At 43.6% G+C, this 23,991-nt stretch overlaps 1 protein-coding gene across 3 annotated transcripts in view; it reads left to right on the forward strand.

The window, feature by feature from the left end:
- The window catches only part of l3mbtl2 (L3MBTL histone methyl-lysine binding protein 2), a 51,791-nt gene that overhangs the window by 19,220 nt on the left and 8,580 nt on the right, over positions 1 to 23,991 (forward strand). For all 3 annotated transcript variants that reach the window (XM_041889990.2, XM_041889980.2, XM_041889999.2), the window contains exons 9-13: positions 17,743 to 17,831; positions 17,977 to 18,226; positions 18,321 to 18,382; positions 18,573 to 18,677; positions 22,677 to 22,827. In XM_041889990.2, coding sequence (XP_041745924.1) covers positions 17,743 to 17,831; positions 17,977 to 18,226; positions 18,321 to 18,382; positions 18,573 to 18,677; positions 22,677 to 22,827 — 657 coding nt within the window. The remainder of the gene's footprint in view (positions 1 to 17,742; positions 17,832 to 17,976; positions 18,227 to 18,320; positions 18,383 to 18,572; positions 18,678 to 22,676; positions 22,828 to 23,991) is intronic.

Raw genomic sequence — 23,991 nt, forward strand, 5'->3', positions numbered from 1 at the left:
CCACGTGCGTGGTGCGTGTAGGGACCACCAGGTTAGAGAGGCAGCAGCCACGCGGTGTGAGGCGTTTGTATAGCCTGTGCGGAGAGGAGAGAACAGGGATAGGCAGAGGCATAGTTGACAGGCTGCAGAAAATGGCTACAATAATGCAAAGGAGATCGGAATGAAATGAACTAAACATCTGGGAAAGGAGAGAGCGGGGCCTCCCTCACCACAACACCCAAATATAACTCTCCCAACTTCCACCTCAGAAACTATAATTGTTGTAAACTACAGCGGTTCAATGTTTTCTAGGAATAGACTAACTTAGTTTATTCAGCTAGCTAACTAGGGACAGTATTCTTCCGTGAAAATCGTCCAGGGCACCTAGTCATAAGACGCCACAGCCAGCTAGCATGCCGGACTCCAACAACACGGTTTAGCACCAATACTCGGCCACAACAAACCACCAGTGTGTCAACACGCCAAGCAGATCGTTCGTGTCCGTGTCTAACGTTGTGTGTTAGTCCCGACAGCTTGAGCGAGTCCGTCGTCAACTTATTCAGCCAGTTAGTTAGCTAGAATAGTTAGCATACTAGCTAGCCATTGCTTTCAGACAAAGAAGAAACCCCTCCTTTCACGGCACAAACACACAGAGAGAGCAAAACTAACGTTAACTAGTCACCCATGTCCCGAATTCCTTGAACGACTCTAGCTACCAATATGTAAAAATAAAACACAAATGTAGGTTATGACTTACCCCTAGCAGCTACTGTTAGCTAGCCAAGTGCAATGCTAGCCACTGAATTGACTCAGCCAGTTCGCGTCTGTTCGCCAGGTCGTTCCAGCTATTGTTTACTAGTTGCTATCCAGGTAGCAACAAGCTAGCCAAATTTCAAGCACAGTAGCCACTTACTACCTAACGTTATGGCTACCCTTCATAAAACGAACTTTGCAAGTCACACAAGTTAAAGCAGACCTACAACGCTGGGATAGTCTGCCTCTCTCCTTAGCTGGCAGAATCCAATCTGTTAAAATTAACATTTTACCTACAGTACCAGTCAAACGTTTGGACACGCCTACTCATTCAAGGGTTTTTCTTTATTTTTACAATTTTCTACATTGTAGAATAATAGTGAAGACATCAAACCAACAAAGCACCATCACACCTCCTCCTCCATGCTTCACGGTGGGAACCACACATGCAGAGATCATCCATTCACCTACTCTGCGTCTCACAAAGACACAGCGGTTGGAACCAGAAATCTCAAATTTGGACTCATCAGACCAAAGGACAGATTTCCACCGGTCTAATGTCCAATCTCTTCTTATTATTGGTGTCCTTTAGTAGTGGTTTCTTTGCAGCAATTCGACCATGAAGGCCTGATTCACGCAGTCTCCTCTGAACAGTTGATATTGAGATGTGTCTGTTACTTGAACTCTGTGAAGCATTTATTTGGGCTGCAATCTGAGGTGCAGTTAATTGCAGATTTCTGAGGCTGGTAACTCTAATGAACTTAACCTCTGCAGCAGAGGTAACTCTGGGTCTTCGTTTCCTGTGGCGGTCCTCATGAGAGCCAGTTTCATCATAGCGCTTGATGGTTTTTGCGACTGCACTTGAAGAAACTTTCAAAGTTCTTGAAATGTTCCGGATTGACTGACCTTCATGTCTTAAAGTAATGATGGACTGTTGTTTCTCTTTGCTTATTTGAGCTGTTCTTGCCATAATATGAACTTGGTCTTTTACCAAATAGGGCTATCTTCTGTATACCAACCTTACCTTGTCACAACACAACTGATTGGCTCAAACGCATTAAGAAGGAAAGAAATTCCACAAATTAACTTTTAACAAAGCACACCTGTTAATTGAAATGCATTCCAGGTGACTACCTCATGAAGCTTGTTGAGAGAATGCCAACAGTGTGCAAAGCTGTCATCAAGGCAAAGGGTGGCTACTTTGAAGAATCTCAAATATAAAATATATTTTGATTTGTTTAACACTTTTTTGGTTACTACATGATTCCATATGTGTTATTTCATAGTTCTGGTGTCTTCACTATTATTCTACAATGTAGAAAACAGTAAAAAATAAAGAGAAACCCTTGAATGAGTAGGTGTGTCCAAACTTTTGACTGGTACTGTGGGTTTCTATACCTTTTTCAATGTCTTCTGATCTTTCTGCCTAAATCATTTTTTACCAAGTTGGATAGGCTCATCAGTCATTTTATCTGGGCAGGCAAATCACCTAGGATACGTAGGGCAATACTTCAAAGAAAGAGACAAGATGGAGGATTGGCACTTCCAAATTTACTGATTTACTATTGGGTAGACAATATTCAAAAGATTATGGCCTGGTGTAATGCTCCAAGTACCAACTGGTGCTCATTAGAAGCACAGACCCTTTCTGCTCTTACTGCCCCACACTGTCCTTGTGTCCTTCAAACCCCATTGTGCTCTACTTTGAAGATCTGGAGACAGTTTCATCAACATTTTAGACTTTTGGCCGCTTCTCTTCTAAGCCCTATTTGTAACAACCACCTATTTTTACCCTCCAAACTCGACCAGGCTTTTGTTTTGTGGCGAGAGAGAGGTTTGGTATGTTTCAAAGTTGATTTTTTAGATGGGAAGTGTGCCTGTTTTAATGATCTCGTAGCTAAATGTAATCTGGCTCATTCTAATCTTTTCCGCTATTTTCAAGCCCGTAACTTTGTTCTCTCTCATTTTTCCACCTTTCCTCAACTACCTCCCAAGACGTTGCTAGAAGAGATTTAGTCCCTGCCATGGATTAGGCAGGGTTTGATTTCTAGATTATATGACATTATGCTTTCCTCTGAACCCTCTCCAATAAACAAAATCAAGACAGACTGGGGTAGTGAACTTGACCTTATAGATGACTGTTGGGAGGAGGCTCTTCTTAGGGTTAACTCCACATCCTCATGTGCTCGGTTAAGTTTAATTCAGTTCAAGGTCTTGCACAGAATTCACTACACCAAAGAAAAATGTAGTAAATTCCTCCCAGACACAAATGACACGTGATAGATGTTCAATCACTTCGGGCAGACCACACCCATATGTTTTTTTCATGTTCTAAGCTGTCTGAGTATTGGTCATCCTTTTTTAATACTCTCTCTAAAATTCTAGATATTGACCTGCAGCCTTGTCCGTTGATAGCTAAATTTGGAGTTCCATCTTTGTTGCCTAGTCTCACTAAAAGTAAAGCAGATATTCCGCTGGCACATATTTTTTGGTTTTTTACAGCTTTTCTGCTACATATACATACATTTTACATACATTTTACTTTTAAATAAAGCAGTCATATAACAATAATACATTACCAAACATAAGCTCTTTAATCCCACCCCTCATCCACTCTCAGCCCATCCCACCTATCACCATAGACCACCCTTGTTTGGTTTCCATGTGCCATATATTTTTCAATTGTGCTGTGATGTTTTACATAAATGTTGAACCTTTCTAATCATATAGTATCCACAGATTGTGAGCTAAAAGATGAAAACCTTTCCCACGAGTATTAATATATTATTTATTGACTGACTATGGCTTTCCAAATCGCCGGCAGATCTTGCTTAATTGGAAATCCTCCAAACCTCTCACTGTATCAGCGTAGTTGAAAGATCTAATGTCTTTTCTACACTTAGAAAAATTTTAATATACTTTGAGAGGTTGTACTGATAACTTTTTCTTGAGATGGCAGCCTTTCATTTCCTTTTTTGAACAGTTGCCTTATATTGATCAGGAGTAAGAATTTTGGCCAACGGGATATGAGAGGGTGTGGGAGGGAAGGGATAGTATGTTGTGATATTTTGTATTTATTTTTGTGTATGTATATGTGTGTGTATGTGGTGTACATGTGCATATACAGTGGGGAGAACAAGTATTTGATACACTGCCGATTTTGCAGGTTTTCCTACTTACAAAGCATGTAGAGGTCTGTAATTTTTATCATAGGTACACTTCAACTGTGAGAGACGGAATCTAAAACAAAAATCCAGAAAATCACATTGTATGATTTTAAAGTAATTAATTTGCATTTTATTGCATGACATAAGTATTTGATCACCTACCAACCAGTAACAGTTCCGGCTCTCACAGACGTGATAGTTTTTCTTTAAGAAGCCCTCCTGTTCTCCATTCATTACCTATATTAACTGCACCTGTTTGAACTCGTTACCTGTATAAAAGACACCTGTCCACACACTCAATCAAACAGACTCCAACCTCTCCACAATGGCCAAGACCAGAGAGCTGTGTAATGACATCAGGGATAAACTTGTAGACCTGCACAAGGCTGGGATGGGCTACAGGACAATAGACAAGCAGCTTGGTGAGAAGGCAACAACTGTTGGCGCAATTATTAGAAAATGGAAGAAGTTCAAGATGACGGTCAATCACCCTCGGTCTGGGGCTCCATGCAAGATCTCACCTCGTGGGGCATCAATGATCATGAGGAAGGTGAGGGATCAGCCCAGAACTACACGGCAGGACCTGGTCAATGACCTGAAGAGAGCTAGGACCACAGTCTCAAAGAAAACCATTAGTAACACACTACGCTGTCATGGATTAAAATCCTGCAGCGCACGCAAGGTCCCCCTGCTCAAGCCAGCGCATGTCCCATCTGAAGTTTGCCAATGACCATCTGGATGATCAAGAGGAGGAATGGGAGAAGGTCATGTGGTCTGGAGACAAAAATAGAGCTTTTTGGTCTAAACTCCACTCGCCGTGTTTGGAGGAAGAAGAAGAAGGATGAGTACAACCCCAAGAACACCATCCCAACCGTGAAGCATGGAGGTGGAAACATTCTTTGGGGATGCTTTTCTGCAAAGGGGACAGGACGACTGCACCGTATTGAGGGGAGGATGGATGGGGCCATGTATTGCGAGATCTTGGCCAACAACCTCCTTCCCTCAGTAAGAGCATTGAAGATGGGTCGTGGCTGGGTCTTCCAGCATGACAACGACCCAAAACACACAGCCAGGGCAACTAAGGAGTGGCTCCTTAAGAAGCATTTCAAGGTCCTGGAGTGGCCTAGCCAGTCTCCAGACCTGAACCCAATAGAAAATCTTTGGAGGGAGTTGAAAGTCCATATTGCCCAGCGACAGCCCCGAAACCTGAAGGATCTGGAGAAGGTCTGTATGGAGGAGTGGGCCAAAATCCCTGCTGCAGTGTGTGCAAACCTGGTCAAGACCTACAGGAAACGTATGATCTCTGTAATTGCAAACAAAGGTTTCTGTACCAAATATTAAGTTCTGCTTTTCTGATGTATCAAATACTTATGTCATGCAATAAAATGCAAATTAATTACTTAAAAATCATACAATGTGATTTTCTGGATTTTTGTTTTAGATTATAGACTCACAGTTGAAGTGTACCTATGATAAAAATTACAGACCTCTACATGCTTTGTAAGTAGGAAAACCTGCAAAATCGGCAGTGTATCAAATACTTGTTCTCCCCACTGTAAGTATTTGACCCCCTCTCAATCAGAAAGATTTCTGGCTCCCAGGTGTCTTTTATACAGGTAACGAGCTGAGATTAGGAGCACACTCTTAAAGGGAGTGCTCCTAATCTCATCTTGTTACCTGTATAAAAGACACCTGTCCACAGAAGCAATCACTCAATCAGATTCCAAACTCTCCACCATGGCCAAGACCAAAGCGCTCTCCAAGGATGTCAGGGACAAGATTGTAGACCTACACAAGGCTGGAATGGGCTACAAGACCATCGCCAAGCAGCTTAGTGAGAAGGTGACAACAGTTGGTGTGATTATTCGCAAATGGAAGAAACACAAAATAACTGTCAATCTCCCTGGGCCTGGGGCTCCATGCAAGAACTCACCTTGTGGAGTTGCAATGATCATGAGAACGGTGAGGAATCAGCCCAGAACTACACGGGAGGATCTTGTCAATGATCTCAAGGCAGCTGGGCCAATAGTCACCAAGAAAACAATTGGTAACACACTACGCTGTGAAGGACTGAAATCCTGCAGCGCCCGCAAGGTCCCCCTGCTCAAGAAAGCACATATACAGGCCCATCTGAAGTTTGCCAATGGTCCTGGAGTGGCCTAGCCTCTCAACCTTAATGACTTGGAGAAGATCTGCAAAGAGGAGTGGAACAAAATCCCTCTTGAGATGTGTGCAAACCTGGTGGCCAACTACAAGAAACGTCTGACCTCTGTGATTGCCAACAAGGGTTTTGCCACCAAGTACTAAGTAATGTTTTGCAGAGGGGTCAAATACTTATTTCCCTCATTAAAATGCAAATCAATTTATAACATTTTTGACATGCATTTTTCTGGATTTTGTTGTTGTTATTCTGTCTCTCACTGTTCAAATAAACCTACCATTAAAATTATAGACTGATCATGTCTTTGTCAGTGGGCAAACGTACAAAATCAGCAGGGGATCAAATACTTTTTTCCCTCACTGTATATCGACATAACCTGAAAGGCCGCTCAGCAAGGAAGAAACCACTGCTCCAAAACCGCCATAAAAAAGCCAGACTACGGTTTGCAACTGTGCATGGGGACAAAGATCATACTTTTTGGAGAAATGTCCTCTGGTCTGATGAAACAAAAATAGAACTGTTTGGGTATAATGACCATCGTTAGGTTTGGAAGAAAAAGGGGATGGCTTGCAAGCCAAAGAACACCATCCCAACCGTGAAGCATAGGGGTGGCAGCATCATGCTGTGGGGGTGCTTTGCTGCAGGAGGGACTGGTGCACTTCACAAAATAGATGGCATCATGAGGAAGGAAAATTATATGGATGTATTGAAGCAACATCTCATGACAACAGTCAGGAAGTTAAAGCTTGGTCGCAAATGGGTCTTCCAAATGGACAATGACCCCAAGCATACTTCCAAAGTTGTGGCAAAATGGCTTAAGGACAAAAGAGTCAAGGTATTGGAGTGGACATCACAAAGCCCTGACCTCAATCCTATAGAAAATGTGTGGGCAGAACTGAAAAAGCGTGTGCGAGCAAGGAGGCCTACAAACCTGACTCTGTCAGGAGGAATGGGCCAAAATTCACCCAACTTATTGTGGGAAGCTTGTGGAAGGCTACCCGAAACGTTTGACCCAAGTTAAACAATTTAAAGGCAATGCTTCCAAATACTAATTGAGTGTATATAAACTTCTGACCCACTGGGAATATGATGAAATAAATAAAAGCTTAAATAAATCATTCTCTCTACTATTATTCTGACATTTCACATTCTTAAAATAAAGTGGTGATCCTAACTGACCTAAGGCAGGGAATTTTTACTAGGATTAAATGTCAGGAATTGTGAAAAACTGAGTTTGAATGTGTTTGGCTAAGGTGTATGTAAACTTCTGACTTCAACTGTGTGTGTGTGTGTGTGTGTGTGTGTGTATATATATATATATATATAGCTATAGCTCTGGAAAGAATTAAGAGACCAGTGCAAAGTTTTCTTAAATCAGCATCTCTACATGTATGACAGCCATTCCATTCCAGTGTCTGTTGAATTCCAACACAGGCACACCTCATTCTACTGAATTAGGTACTGAGTAGGTGATCACCTGAACCAAATCTTATTTAACGAGGAAAAGTATAAAAACCACTGCTGTGGTCATCACTTTCCTCTTGCAATAGGACCAGCTGGATGGCAAAAACAGTGCTAATAGTACCTCAAAAGTAATATTAATCAAAAAATAACTATTGACCATGCCAAAAGAGTTGAAAAGGAAAGTTTTGAGTGAGGAAAAGAAGGGTTCAATTCTGGCTTTACTGGCAGAGGGATACAGTGAGCGTCAGGTTGCTTCCATCCTTAAAATTTCAAAGACGGCGGTTCATAAGAACAAGGTCAAGCAGCAGACATTGGGGACAACAAAGCTACAGACTGGCAGAGGGCAAAAACGACTCTCTACTGACCGGGATGACCACCAACTCATTCGAATGTCAGTCAACAACCGTAGGATGACATCAAGTGACCTACAAAAAGAATGGCAAACGGCAGCTGGGGTGAATTGCACGGCGAGGACGGCTCGAAACAGGCTCCTAGGGGCAAAGCCAGAAAAAAGCCCTTCATCAATGAGAAGCAAAGAAGAGCCAGGCTGAGGTTTGCAAAAGACCATAAGGATTGGACCGTAGAGGACTGGAGGAAGGTCATCTTCTCTGATGAGTCCAATTTTCAGCTTTGCCCAACACCTGGTCGTCTAATGGTTAGACGGAGACCTGGAGAGGCCTATAAGCCACAGTGTCTCGCACCCACTGTGAAATTTGGTGGAGGATCGGTGATGATCTGGGGGTCCTTCAGCAAGGCTGGAATCGGGCAGATTTGTCTTTGTGAAGGATGCATGAATCAAGCCACGTACAAGGTTGTCCTGGAAGAAAACTTGCTTCATTTTGCTCTGACATTGTTCCCCAACTCTGAGGATTGGTTTTTCCAGCAGGACAATGTGCCATGCCACACAGCCAGGTCAATCAAGGTGTGGATGGAGGACCACCAGATTAAGACCCTGTCATGGCCAGCCCAATCTCCAGACCTGAACCCCATTGAAAACTTCTGGAATGTGATCAAGAGGAAGATGGATGGTCACAAGCCATCAAACAAAGCCGAGCTGCTTGAATTTTTGCGCCAGGAGTGGCATAAAATCACCCAACATCAATGTGAAAGACTGGTGGAGAGCATGCCAAGACGCATGAAAGCTGTGATTGAAAATCAGGGATAATCCACCAAATATTGATTTCTGAACTCTTCCTAAGTTAAAACATTAGTATTGTGTTGTTTAAAAATGAACATGAACTTATTTTCTTTGCATTATTCGAGGTCTAACAACACTGCATCTTTTTGTTATTTTCTGCAAATAAATGCTCTAAATGACAATATTTTCATTTGGAATTTGGGAGAAATGTTGTCAGTAGTTTATAGAATAAAACAAAAATGTTAATTTCACCCAAACACAAACCTATAAATAGTAAAACCAGAGAAACTTATATTTTTGCAGTGGTCTCTTAATTTCTTCCAGAGCTGTATATATATATACACTGCTCAAAAAAATAAAGGGAACACTTAAACAACACAATGTAACTCCAAGTCAATCACACTTCTGTGAAATCAAACTGTCCACTTAGGAAGCAACACTGATTGACAATAAATTTCACATGCTGTTGTGCAAATGGAATAGACAACAGGTGGAAATTATAGGCAATTAGCAAGACACCCCCAATAAAGGACTGGTTTTGCAGGTGGTGACCACAGACCACTTCTCAGTTCCTATGCTTCCTGGCTGATGTTTTGGTCACTTTTGAATGCTGGCGGTGCTTTCACTCTAGTGGTAGCATGAGACGGAGTCTACAACCCACACAAGTGGCTCAGGTAGTGCAGCTCATCCAGGATGACACATCAATGCGAGCTGTGGCAAGAAGGTTTGCTGTGTCTGTCAGCGTAGTGTCCAGAGCATGGAGGCGCTACCAGGAGACAGGCCAGTACATCAGGAGACGTGGAGGAGGCCGTAGGAGGGCAACAACCCAGCAGCTGGACTGCTACCTCCGCCTTTGTGCAAGGAGGAGCAGGAGGAGCACTGCCAGAGCCCTGCAAAATGACCTCCAGCAGGCCACAAATGTGCATGTGTCTGCTCAAACGGTCAGAAACAGACTCCATGAGGGTGGTATGAGGGCCCGACGTCCACAGGTGGGGGTTGTGCTTACAGCCCAACACCGGGCAGGACGTTTGGCATTTGCCAGAGAACACCAAGATTGGCAAATTCGCCACTGGCGCCCTGTGCTCTTCACAGATGAAAGCAGGTTCACACTGAGCACGTGACAGAGTCTGGAGACGCCGTGGAGAACTTTCTGCTGCCTGCAACATCCTCCAGCATGACCGGTTTGGCGGTGGGTCAGTCATGGTGTGGGGTGGCATTTCTTTGGGGGGCCGCACAGCCCTCCATGTGCTCGCCAGAGGTAGCCTGACTGCCATTAGGTACCGAGATGAGATCCTCAGACCCCTTGTGAGACCATATGCTGGTGTGGTTGGCCCTGGGTTCCTCCTAATGCAAGACAATGCTAGACCTCATGTGGCTGGAGTGTGTCAGCAGTTCCTGCAAGAGGAAGGTATTGATGCTATGGACTGGCCTGCCCGTTCCCCAGACCTGAATCCAATTGAGCACATCTGGGACATCATGTCTCGCTCCATCCACCAACGCCACGTTGCACCACAGACTGTCCAGGAGTTGGCGGATGCTTTAGTCCAGGTCTGGGAGGAGATCCCTCAGGAGACCATCCGCCACCTAATCAGGAGCATGCCCAGGCGTTGTAGGGAGGTCATACAGGCACATGGAGGCCACACGCACTACTGAGCCTCATTTTGACTTGTTTTAAGGACATTACATCAAAGTTGGATCATCATAGGTACACGTCAACTATGACAGACAAATTGAGAATGTTTTTTCCAGAAAATCACGTTGTAGGATTTTTAATGAATTTATTTGCAAATTATGGTGGAAAATAAGTATTTGGTCACCTACAAACAAGCAAGATTTCTGGCTCTCACAGACCTGTAACTTCTTCTTTAAGAGGCTCCTCTGTCCTCCACTCGTTACCTGTATTAATTGCACCTGTTTGAACTTGTTATCAGTATAAAAGACACCTGTCCACAACCTCAAACAGTCACACTCCAAACTCCACTATGGCCAAGACCAAAGAGCTGTCAAAGGACACCAGAAACAAAATTGTAGACCTGCACCAGGCTGGGAAGACTGAATCTGCAATAGGTAAGCAGCTTGGTTTGAAGAAATCAACTGTGGGAGCAATTATTAGGAAATGGAAGACATACAAGACCACTGATAATCTCCCTCGATCTGGGGCTCCACGCAAGATCTCACCCCGTGGGGTCAAAATGATCACAAGAACGGTAAGCAAAAATCCCAGAACCACACGGGGGGACCTAGTGAATGACCTGCAGAGAGCTAGGACCAAAGTAACAAAGCCTACCATCAGTAACACACTACGCCGCCAGGGACTCAAATCCTGCAGTGCCAGGTGGAAACATCATGCTTTGGGGCTGTTTTTCTGCAAAGGGACCAGGACGACTGATCCGTGTAAAGGAAAGAATGAATGGGGCCATGTATCGTGAGATTTTGAGTGAAAACCTCCTTCCATCAGCAAGGGCATTGAAGATGAAACGTGGCTGGGTCTTTCAGCATGACAATGATCCCAAACACACCGCCCGGGCAATGAAGGAGTGGCTTCGTAAGAAGCATTTCAAGGTCCTGGAGTGGCCTAGCCAGTCTCCAGATCTCAACCCCATAGAAAATCTTTGGAGGGAGTTGAAAGTCTGTGTTGCCCAGCGACAGCCCCAAAACATCACTGCTCTAGAGGAGATCTGCATGGAGGAATGGGCCAAAATACCAGCAACAGTGTGTGAAAACCTTGTGAAGACTTACAGAAAATGTTTGACCTGTGTCATTGCCAACAAAGGGTATATAACAAAGTATTGAGAAACTTTTGTTATTGACCAAATACTTATTTTCCACCATAATTTGCAAATAAATTCATTAAAAATCCTACAATGTGATTTTCTGGATTTTTTTCCCTCATTTTGTCTGTCATAGTTGACGTGTACCTATGATGAAAATTACAGGCCTCATCTTTTTAAGTGGGAGAACTTGCACAATTGGTGGCTGACTAAATACTTTTTTTCCCCACTGTATATGTATATATATATATATATATATATATATATATATATATATATATATACACACACACAGTGGGGAGAACAAGTATTTGATACACTGCCGATTTTGTAGGTTTTCCTACTTACAAAGCATGTAGAGGTCTGTAATTTTTATCATAGGTACACTTCAACTGTGAGAGACGGAATCTAAAACAAAAATCCAGAAAATCACATTGTAGGATTTTTTATGAATTTATTTGCATTTTATTGCATGACATAAGTATTTGATACATCAGAAAAGCAGAACTTAATATTTGGTACAGAAACCTTTGTTTGCAATTACAGAGATCATACGTTTCCTGTAGGTCTTGACCAGGTTTGCACACACTGCAGCAGGGATTTTGGCCCACTCCTCCATACAGACCTTCTCCAGATCCTTCAGGTTTCGGAGCTGTCGCTGGGCAATACGGACTTTCAGCTCCCTCCAAAGATTTTCTATTGGGTTCAGGTCTGGAGACTGGCTAGGCCACTCCAGGACCTTGAGATGCTTCTTACGGAGCCACTCCTTAGTTGCCCTGGCTGTGTGTTTCGGGTCGTTGTCATGCTGGAAGACCCAGCCACGACCCATCTTCAATGTTCTTACTGAGGGAAGGAGGTTGTTGGCCAAGATCTCGCGATACATGGCCCCATCCATCCTCCCCTCAATACGGTGCAGTCGTCCTGTCCCCTTTGCAGAAAAGCATCCCCAAAGAATGATGTTTCCACCTCCATGCTTCACGGTTGGGATGGTGTTCTTGGGGTTGTACTCATCCTTCTTCTTCCTCCAAACACGGCGAGTGGAGTTTAGACCAAAAAGCTCTATTTTTGTCTCATCAGACCACATGACCTTCTCCCATTCCTCCTCTGGATCATCCAGATGGTCATTGGCAAACTTCAGACGGGCCTGGACATGCGCTGGCTTGAGCAGGGGGACCTTGCGTGCGCTGCAGGATTTTAATCCATGACGGCGTAGTGTGTTACTAATGGTTTTCTTGAGACTGTGGTCCCAGCTCTCTTCAGGTCATTGACCAGGTCCTGCCGTGTAGTTCTGGGCTGATCCCTCCCCTTCCTCATGATCATTGATACCCCACGAGGTGAGATCTTGCATGGAGCCCCAGACCAAGGGTGATTGACCGTCATCTTGAACTTCTTCCATTTTCGAATAATTGCGCCAACAGTTGTTGCCTTCTCATCAAGCTGCTTGCCTATTGTCCTGTAGCCCATCCCAGCCTTGTGCAGGTCTACAATTGTATCCCTGATGTCATTACACAGCTCTCTGGTCTTGGCCATTGTGGAGAGGTTGGAGTCTGTTTGATTGTGTGTGGACAGGTGTCTTTTATACAGGTAATGAGTTCAAACAGGTGCAGTTAATACAGGTAATGAGTGGAAAACAGGAGGGCTTCTTAAAGAAAAACTAACAGGTCTGTGAGAGCCGGAATTCTTACTGGTTGGTAGGTGATCAAATACTTATGTCATGCAATAAAATGCAAATTAATTACTTAAAAATCATACAATGTGAATTTCTGGATTTTTGTTTTAGATTCCGTCTCTCACAGTTGAAGTGTACCTATGATTAAAAATTACAGACCTCTACCTGCAAAATCGGCAGTGTATCAAATACTTGTTCTCCCCACTGTATATATATATACAGTGAGGGAAAAATGTATTTCATCCCCTGCTGATTTTGTATGTTTGCCCACTGACAAAGACATGATCAGTCTATAATTTTAATGGTAGGTTTATTTGAAAAGTGAGAGAAATCCAGAAAAACGCATGTCAAAAATGTTATAAATTGATTTGCATTTTAATGAGGGGAAATAAGTATTTGACCCCTCTGCAAAACATGACTTAGTACTTGGTGGCAAAACCCTTGTTGGCAATCACAGAGGTCAGACGTTTCTTGTAGTTGGCCACCAGGTTTGCACACATCTCAGGAGGGATTTTGTCCCACTCCTCTTTGCAGATCTTCTCCAAGTCATTAAGGTTTCGAGGCTGACGTTTGGCAGCTCGAACCTTCAGCTCCCTCCACAGATTTTCTATGGGATTAAGGTCTGCGAACTGGCTAGGCCACTCCAGGACCTTAATGTGCTTCTTCTTGAGCCACTCCTTTGTTGCCTTGGCTGTGTGTTTTGGGACATTGTCATGCTGGAATTCTGCAGCGCCTGCAAGGTCCCCCTGCTCAAGAAAGCACATATACAGGCCCATCTGAAGTTTGCCAATGAACATCTGAATGATTCAGAGGAGAACTGGGTGAAAGTGTTGTGGTCAGATGAGACCAAAATCGAGCTCTTTGGCATCAACTCAACTCGCTGTGTTTGGAGGAGGAGGAATGCTGCCTATGACCCCAAGAACACCATCCCCACCGTCAAACATGGAGGTGGAAACATTATTCCCTCAGCCAGGGCACGACCCATTTTCAATGCCCTGGCTGAGGGAAGGAGGTTCTCACCCAAGATTTGATGGTACATGGCCCCGTCCATCGTCCCTTTGATGCAGTGAAGTTGTTCTTCCATTTGTGAATAATCGCACCAACTGTTGTCACCTTCTCAGCAAGCTGCTTGGCGATGGTCTTGTAGCCCATTCCAGCCTTGTGTAGGTCTACAATCTTGTCCCTGACATCCTTGGAGAGCTCTTTGGTCTTGGCCATGGTGGAGAGTTTTGGAATCTGATTGATTGATTGCTTCTGTGGACAGGTGTCATTTATACAGGTAACAAGCTGAGATTAGGAGCACTCCCTTTAAGAGTGTGCTCCTAATCTCAGCTCGTTACCTGTATAAAAGACACCTGGGAGCCAGAAATCTTTCTGATTGAGAGGGGGTCAAATACTTATTTCCCTCATTAAAATGCAAATCAATTTATAACATTTTTTACATGCGTTTTTTCTGGATTTTGTTGTTGTTATCAAATACTTTGTTGTTGTTAAACCTACCATTAAAATTATAGACTGATCATTTCTTTGTCAGTGGGCAAACGTACAAAATCAGCAGGGGATCAAATACTTTTTTTCCCTCACTGTATATATTTGAAAAAATCAGACCCTTTGCTATGAGACTCGAAATTCAAATCAAATCAAATGTTATTTGTCACATGCGCCGAATACAACATGTTTAGACCTTAACGTGAAATGCTTACTTACATGCCATTAACCAGCAATGCAGTTCAAGAAAGAGTTAAGGAAATATTTACTAAATAAATCTAAAACTAAAGTAAAAAATAAAATTAAAAGTAATACAATAAAATAACAATAACGAGGCTATATACAGAGTCTATGTGTGGGGGTACAGGTTAGTTGAGGTAATTTGTACATGTAGGTAGCAGAGAGAACAGTCTATGACTTGGGTGACTGGAGTCTTTAACCATTTTTCGGGCCTTCCTCTGACACGCCTAGTATATACACGACCGTTCAAAAGTTTGGGGTCACTTAGAAATGCCATTTTTTCGAAAGAAAAGCAATTTCTTTGTCCATTAAAATAACATCAAATTGATCAGAAATACAGTGTAGACATTGTTAATGTTGTAAATGGCTATTGTAGCAGGAAACAGACGATTTTTTATGGAATATCTACATAGGCGTACAGAGGCCCATTATCAGCAACCATCAGTCCTGTGTTCCAATGGCACGTTGTGTTTGCTAATCCAAGTTTATCATTTTAAAAGGCTAATTGATCATTAGAGAACCCTTTTGCAATTATGTTAGCTCAGCCGAAAACTGTTGTGCTGATTAAAGAAGCAATAAAACTGGCCTTCTTGAGACTAGTTGAGTATCTGGAGCATCAGCAATTGTGGGTTCGATTACAGGATCAAAATGGCCAGAAACGAATAACTTTCTTCTGAAACTTCGTCAGTCTATTCTTGTTCTGAGAAATGAAGGCTATCCCATGCAAGAAATTGCCAAGAAACTGAAGATCTCATACAACGCTGTGTACTACTCCCTTCACAGAACAGCGCAAACTGGCTCTAACCAGAATAGAAAGAGGAGTGGGAGGCCCCGGTGCACAACTGAGCAAGAGGACAAATACATTAGTGTCTAGTTTGAGAAACGGACGCCTCACAGGTCCTCAACTGGCAGCTTCATTAAATAGTACCCGCAAAACACCAGTCTCAACGTCAACAGTGAAGAGGCAACTCCGGGATGCTGACCATCTAGGCAGAGGTACTGGATGGCAGGAAGCTTGGCCCCAGTGATGTACTGGGCCGTACGCACTACACTCTGTAGCACCTTACGGTCAGATGCCAAGCAGTTGCCATACCAGGCGGTGATGCAACCGGTCAGGATGCTCTCGATGGTGCAGCTGTAGAACCTTTTGAGGATCTGGGGACCATGCCAAATATTTTTGGTCTCCTGAGAAGGAAAAGGTGTTGTCGTGCCCTCTTCACGACTGTCTTAGTGTGTTTGGACCATGATAGTTTGTTGGTGATGTGGACACCAAGGAACTTGAAACTCTCGACCCGCTCCACTACCTCCCCTTCGATGTTAATGGGGGCCTGTTCGGCCCGCCTTTTCCTGTAGTCCACGATCAGCTCCTTTGTCTTGCTCACATTGAGGGAGAGGTTGTTGTCCTGGCACCACACTGCCAGGTCTCTGACCTCCTCCCTATAGGCTGTCTCATCGTTGTCGGTGATCAGGCCTACCACTATTGTGTCGTCAGCAAACTTAATGATGGTGTTGGAGTCGTGTTTGGCCATGCAGTCGTGGGTGTACAGGAGGGGACTAAGCACGCACCCCTGAGGGATCAGCGTGGCAGATATGTTGAGGATCAGCGTGGCATATGTTTTTGCCTACCCTTACCACCTGGGGGTGGCCCGTCAGGAAGTCCAGGATCCAGTTGCAGAGAGAGGGTCCTTAGCTTAGTGATGAGCTTTGTGGGCACTATGGTGTTGAACGCTGAGCTGTAGTCAATGAACAGCATTCTCACATAGGTGTTCCTTTTGTCCAGGTGGGAGAGGGCAGTGGGGAGTCCATTGAGATGTTTCTAAAACTTGATTGGAGTCCACCTGTGGTAAATTCAATTGATTGAACATGATTTGGAAAGGCAAACACCTGTCTATATAAGGTCCTACAATTGACAGTGCATGTCAGAGCAAAAACCAAGCCATGAGGTCGAAGGAATCGTCCGTAGAGCTCCGAGACAGGAATGTGTCGAGGCACATATCTGGGGAAGGATACCAGAAAATGTCTGCAGCATTGAAGGTCCCCAAGAACACAGTGGCCTCCATCATTCTTAAATGGAAGAAGTTTGGAACCACCAAGACTCTTCCTAGAGCTGAGAAAACAAGATTCTCTGGTCTGATAAAACCAAGATTGAACTCTTTGGCCTGAATGCCAAGCGTCATGTCTGGAGGAAACCTGGCACCATCCGTTGAAGCATGGTGGTGGCAGCATCATGCTATGGGGATGTTTTTCAGCAGCAGGGTCTGAGAGACTAGTCCGGATCGAGGGAAAGATGAACGGAGCAAAGTACAGAGAGATCCTTGATGAAAACCTGCACCAGAGCGCTCAGGACCTCAGACTCGGGCAAAGGTTCACCTTCCAACAGGACAATGACCCTAAGCACACAGCCAAGACAACGCAGGAGTGGCTTCGGGACAAGTCTCTGAATGTCCTTGAGTGGCCCAGCCAGAGCCCTGACTTGAACCTGATCGAACATCTCTGGAGAGACCTGAAAATAGCTGTGCAGCGACGCTTCCCATCCAACCGGACAGAGCTTGAGAGGATCTGCAGAGAAGAATGGGAGAAACTCCACAAATACAGATGTGCCAAGCTTGTAGCGTCATACCCAAGAAGACTCGTGGCTGTAATCGCTGCCAAAGGTGCTTCAACAAAGTACTGAGTAAAGGGTCTGAATACTTATCTTAATGTGATATTTCTGTTTGTCTATTTTTAATACATTTGCAAAAAATATCTAAAAAACAGTTTTTGCTTTGTCATTATGGGGTATTGTGTGTAGATTGATGAGAAAAAAACCAACAATTTAATCAATTTTAGAATAAGGCTGTAAATTAACAAAATGTTTAAAAAGTGAATACTTTCCGAATGCACTGTATATTGGTTGTGTGTCCCTTTTCTAGCTGTGCACCAGAACATCTCCGACTGGAAGGAGTACCTGATGAACCGGCTGGTTGGAGCCAGAACGCTGCCTGTGGACTTCTATATGAAGGTAACACTTGTGTCAGACAAACTGCCTTTTCTCTGTGGTAGAACTAACCAAATTACCACATCTCTCCACCACTGCCCTTTTCTTCTCTAATGGCCTTCCCTTCTCTCTCTGCCTGTCCCCCCCCTCCCTCCTCTTTCTTTCTCAGCTGGCAGAGAGTATGAAGTGTCCGTTCCGCACAGGCATGCGTGTGGAGGTGGTGGACCGCACTCTGGTGAGCCGGACGCGGCTGGCAATGGTGGAGACTGTGACCGGAGGCCGCCTAAGACTGGTCTATGAGGACGGGGAGCAGGAGGCCCAAGGGGAGCCCCTCTCAGACTTCTGGTGCCACATGTGGAGCCCCATACTGCACCCAGTGGGCTGGTCCAGCAAAGTGGGCCACGTCATCAAACTGACTGGTACGGGATTAAACCAACTGGAGCACTGTGTTTTTGTTTTTGTTTTCTATGTTGATCAAGTTGAAGGCTGATCATATTTAACTTTTTTCCCCAGACGTTGACCACCCAACATTCCGTAAGGTGTACTGTGACAGCGTCCCTATGCTGTTTAAGAAGGTCAGTGTATAGACTTATCACATGAATCAATGTCTAGCTATAGATACTTTGTTGATACTTTGGCATGACTAACACCAGAGGAGTCGGCTAAAGAAGCACAAATAGAGCTGTGTTTCTGCATACCACAACGGCTTGTTTCATGACTGTGGACCTTTATAACACTGCTATGCCTCTCTATGAACCCCCACAGCCCAGGACTGTGTACATGGAAGGAGGCTTCTTTGAGGTGGGGATGAAACTGGAGGCCATCAACCCTGTAAACCTGGGCAACATCTGTGTGGCCACTATACACAAGGTAATGATTGAGAGGATTTTCCTTCCTGGCTGCAATGGTGTGATGTTTTAGCTAATATTGTACACTTAATTTGGCCCTATACTCCAACATTTTGGATTTTATATTAAATGTTTTTTCATGAGGTGACAGTACAGAATGTCACCTTTTTATTTGAGGGTATTTTCATACAGTTGAAGTCGGATGTTTACATACACTTAGGTTGGAGTCATTAAAACTTGTTTTTCAACCACTCCACAAACTTCTTGTTAACAAACTATAGTTTTGGCAAGTCGGTTAGGACATCTACTTTGTGCATGACACAAGTAATTTTACCAACAATTGTTTACAGACAGATTATTTCACTTATAATTCACTGTATCACAATTCCAGTGGGTCAAAAGTTTACATACACTTAATTTGACTGTGCCTTTAAACAACTTGGAAAATTCCAGAAAATGATGTCATGGCTTTAGAAGCTTCTGATAGGCTAATTGACATAATTTGAGTCAATTGGAGGTGTACCTGTGGATGTATTTCAAGGCCTACCTTCAAACTCAGTGCCTCTTTGCTTGACATCATGGGAAAATCAAAAGAAATCAGCCAAGACCTCAGAAAAAGAATTGTGGACCTCCACAAGTCTGGTTCATCCTTAGGAGCAATTTCCAAACGCCTGAAGGTACCATGTTCATCTGTACAAACAATAGTACGCAAGTATAAACACCATGGGACCACGCAGCCGTCATACCGCTCAGGAAGGAGACGCATTCTGTCTCCTAGAGATGAACGTACTTTGGTGTGAAAAGTGCAAATCAATCCCAGAACAACAGCAAAGGACCTTGTGAAGATACTGGAGGAAACAGGTACAAAAGTATCTATATCCACAGTAAAACGAGTCCTATATCGACATAACCTGAAAGGCCACTCAGCAAGGAAGAAGCCACTGCTCCAAAACCGCCATAAAAAAGTCAGACTACGGTTTGCAACTGCACATGGGGACAAAGATCGTATTTTTGGGAGAAATATCCTCTGGTCTGATTAAACAAAAATAGAACTGTTTGGCCATAATGACCATTGTTATGTTTGGAGGAAAAAGGGGGTTGCTTGCAAGCCGAAGAACACCATCCCAACCGTGAAGCACGGGGGTGGCAGCATCATGCTGTGGGGGTGCTTTGCTGCAAGAGGGACTGGTGCACTTCACAAAATAGATGGCATCATGAGGAAGGAAAATTATGTGGATATATTGAAGCAACATCTCAAGACAGTCAGGAAGTTAAAGCTTGGTCGCAAATGGGTCTTCCAAATGGACAATGACCCCAAGCATACTTCCAAAGTTGTGACAAAATGGCTTAAGGACAACAAAGTCAAGGTATTGGAGTGACCATCACAAAGCCCTGACCTCAATCCTATAGAAAATCTGTGGGCAGAACTGAAAAAGAATGTGCGAGCAAGGAGGCCTATAAACCTGACTCAGTTACTCCAGCTCTATCAGGAGGAATGGTCCAAAATTCACCCAACTTATTGTGGGAAGCTTGTGGAAGGCTACCCGAAACGTTTGACCCAAGTTAAACAATTTAAAGGCAATGCAACCAAATACTAATTGAGTGTATGTAATCTTCTGACCCACTGGGAATGTGATGAAAGAAATAAAAGCTGAAAGAAATAATTATTGCTACTATTATTCTGACATTTCACATTCTTAAAATAAAGTGGTGATCCTAACTGACCTAAAACAGGGAATTTTTACTAAGATTAAATGTCAGGAATTGTGAAAAAACTGAGTTTAAATGTATTTGGCTAAGGTGTATGTAAACTTCCGACTTCAACTGTATGTTTTACCGTTTAGAAATGAAAGCACTATGTACAGTTGAAGTCGGAAGTTTACATACACCTTAGCCAAATACAGTGGGAAAAAAAAGTATTTAGTCAGCCACCAATTGTGCAAGTTCTCCCACTTAAAAAGATGAGAGAGGCCTGTAATTTTCATCATAGGTACACGTCAACTATGACAGACAAAATGAGAATTTTTTTTCCAGAAAATCACATTGTAGGATTTGTAATGAATTTATTTGCAAATTATGGTGGAAAATAAGTATTTGGTCAATAACAAAAGTTTCTCAATACTTTGTTATATACCCTTTGTTGGCAATGACACAGGTCAAACGTTTTCTGTAAGTCTTCACAAGGTTTTCACACACTGTTGCTGGTATTTTGGCCCATTCCTCCATGCAGATCTCCTCTAGAGCAGTGATGTTTTGGGGCTGTCGCTGGGCAACACGGACTTTCAACTCCCTCCAAAGATGTTCTATGGGGTTGAGATCTGGAGACTGGCTAAGCCACTCCAGGACCTTGAAATGCTTCTTACGAAGCCACTCCTTCGTTGCCCGGGCGGTGTGTTTGGGATCATTGTCATGCTGAAAGACCCAGCCACGTTTCATCTTCAATGCCCTTGCTGATGGAAGGAGGTTTTCACTCAAAATCTCACGATACATGGCCCCATTCATTCTTTCCTTTACACGGATCAGTCGTCCTAGTCCCTTTGCAGAAAAACAGCCCCAAAGCATGATGTTTCCACCCCCATGCTTCACAGTAGGTATGGTGTTCTTTGGATGCAACTCAGCATTCTTTGTCCTCCAAACACGACGAGTTGAGTTTTTACCAAAAAGTTATATTTTGGTTTCATCTGACCATATGACATTCTCCCAATCCTCTTCTGGATCATCCAAATGCACTCTAGCAAACTTCAGACGGGCCTGAACATGTACTGGCTGAAGCAGGGGGACACGTCTGGCACTGCAGGATTTGAGTCCCTGGCGGCGTAGTGTGTTACTGATGGTAGGCTTTGTTACTTTGGTCCCAGCTCTCTGCAGGTCATTCACTAGGTCCCCCCGTGTGGTTCTGGGATTTTTGCTCACCGTTCTTGTGATCATTTTGACCCCACGGGGTGAGATCTTGCGTGGAGCCCCAGATCGAGGGAGATTATCAGTGGTCTTGTATGTCTTCCATTTCCTAATAATTGCTCCCACAGTTGATTTCTTCAAACCAAGCTGCTTACCTATTGCAGATTCAGTCTTCCCAGCCTGGTGCAGGTCTACAATTTTGTTTCTGGTGTCCTTTGACAGCTCTTTGGTCTTGGCCATAGTGGAGTTTGGAGTGTGACTGTTTGAGGTTGTGGACAGATGTCTTTTATACTGATAACAAGTTCAAACAGGTGCCATTAATACAGGTAACGAGTGGAGGACAGAGGAGCCTCTCAAAGAAGAAGTTACAGGTCTGTGAGAGCCAGAAATCTTGCTTGTTTGTAGGTGACCAAATACTTATTTTCCACCATAATTTGCAAATAAATTCATAAAAAATCCTACAATGTGATTTTCTGGATTTTTTTCTTTCTAAATTTGTCTGCCATAGTTGACGTGTACCTATGATGAAAATTACAGGCCTCTCTCATCTTTTTAAGTGGGAGAACTTGCACAATTGGTGGCTGACTAAATACTTTTTTTCCCCACTGTACCTTACCCTCTTTAGTGTCCTAAGTTATCATAACTGTGACCTTAATTGCTTACTGTCTGTAAGCTGTTAGTGTCTTAACGACCGTTCCACAGGTGCATGTTCATTAATTGATTATGGTTCATTGAACAAGCATGGGAAACAGTGTTTAAACCCTTTACAATGAAGATCTGTGAAGTTATTTAGATTTGTACGAATTATCTTTTAAAGACAGGGTCCTGAAAAAGGGTTTATTTTAGAGCAGGGTTTCCCAAACTCGTTCCTGGGGACCCCAAGGGGTGCACGTTTTGGTTTTTGCCCTAGCACTACACAGCTGATTTGAAATAATGAACTCATCGTCAAGCTTTGATTATTTAAATCAGCTGTGTAGTGCTTTAATGGCTTCTTCTATCCAGCAGACTTGTGATCCAACCTGGTTAAAACAGGTGGGGAGAAAGCAGTTGTACCTTGAAATGGAATCTAGTAGCAAGGTAACTGCTGTAACTCTCTCTTTCTCTCTCTGTCTCTGTCTCTCAGGTGCTGTTGGATGGCTACCTGATGGTGGGCATTGATGGCACAGATGGGTCGGGTGATGGGTCTGACTGGTTCTGCTACCACGCTTCCTCCCATGCCATCCTACCCAAGGGATATTGCCAAAAGCACAACATACAGCTCACACCACCCCCTGGTAATACCCTACTCTCTCTCCTCTACTCAATTTCAATTTCAATTTAAGGGCTTTATTGACATGGGAAACGTATGTTAACATTGCCAAAGCAAATGAAGTAGATAGTAAACAAAAGTGAAATAAACAATAAGTATTAACAGTAAACATTACACTCAGAAGTTCCAAAAGAATAAAGACATTTCAAATGTCATATTATGTACAGCCGTGGTCAAAGGTAACAAGAATGACACAAATACAAATTTTCACAAAGTCTGCTGCCTCAGTTTTGATGATGGCAATTTGCATATACTCCAGAATGTCATGAAGAGTGATCAGATTAATTGCAAAGTCCCTCTTTACCATGAAAATGAACTTAATCCCCAAAAAACATTTCCACTGCATTTCAGCCCTGCAACAAAAGGACCAGCTGCCATCATGTCAGTGATTCTCTCGTTAACACAGGTGAGAGTGTTGACCAGGACAAGGCTGTAGATCACTCTGTCATGCTGATTGAGTTAGAATAACAGACTGGAAGCTTTAAAAGGAGGGTGGTGCTTGAAATCATTGTTCTTCCTCTGTTAACCATGGTTACCTGCAAGGAAACATGTGCCGTCATCATTGCTTTGCACAAGAAGGGCTTCACAGGCAAGGATATTGCTGCTAGTAAGATTGCACCTAAATCAACCATTTATCGGATCATCAAGAACTTCAAGGAGAGAGGTTCAATTGTTGTGAAGAAGGCGTCAGGGCGCACAAGAAAGTCCAGCAAGCGCCAGGACCGTCTCCTAAAGTTGATTCAGCTGCGGGATCGGGGCACTACCAGTGCAGAGCTTGCTCAGGAATGGCAGCAGGCAGGTGTGAGTGCATCTGCATGCACAGTGAGGCGAAGACTTTTGGAGGATGGCCTGGTGTCAAGAAGGGCAGCGAGGAAGCCACTTCTCTCCAGGAAAAACATCAGGGACAGACTGATATTCTGCAAAAGGTACAGTGATTGGACTGCTGAGGACTGGGGTAAAGTCATTTTCTCTGATGAATCCCCTTTCCCATTGTTTGGGGCATCCGGAAAACACCTTGTCCGGAGAAGACAAGGTGAGCGTTACCATCAGTCCTGTGTCGTTTACATTTACATTTTTAGTCATTTAGCAGACGCTCTTATCCAGAGCGACTTACAGTAAAGCATCCTGA

Source organism: Coregonus clupeaformis, chromosome 1, assembly GCF_020615455.1.
Source record: "Coregonus clupeaformis isolate EN_2021a chromosome 1, ASM2061545v1, whole genome shotgun sequence".
In the NCBI taxonomy this organism is placed as follows: domain Eukaryota; kingdom Metazoa; phylum Chordata; class Actinopteri; order Salmoniformes; family Salmonidae; genus Coregonus; species Coregonus clupeaformis.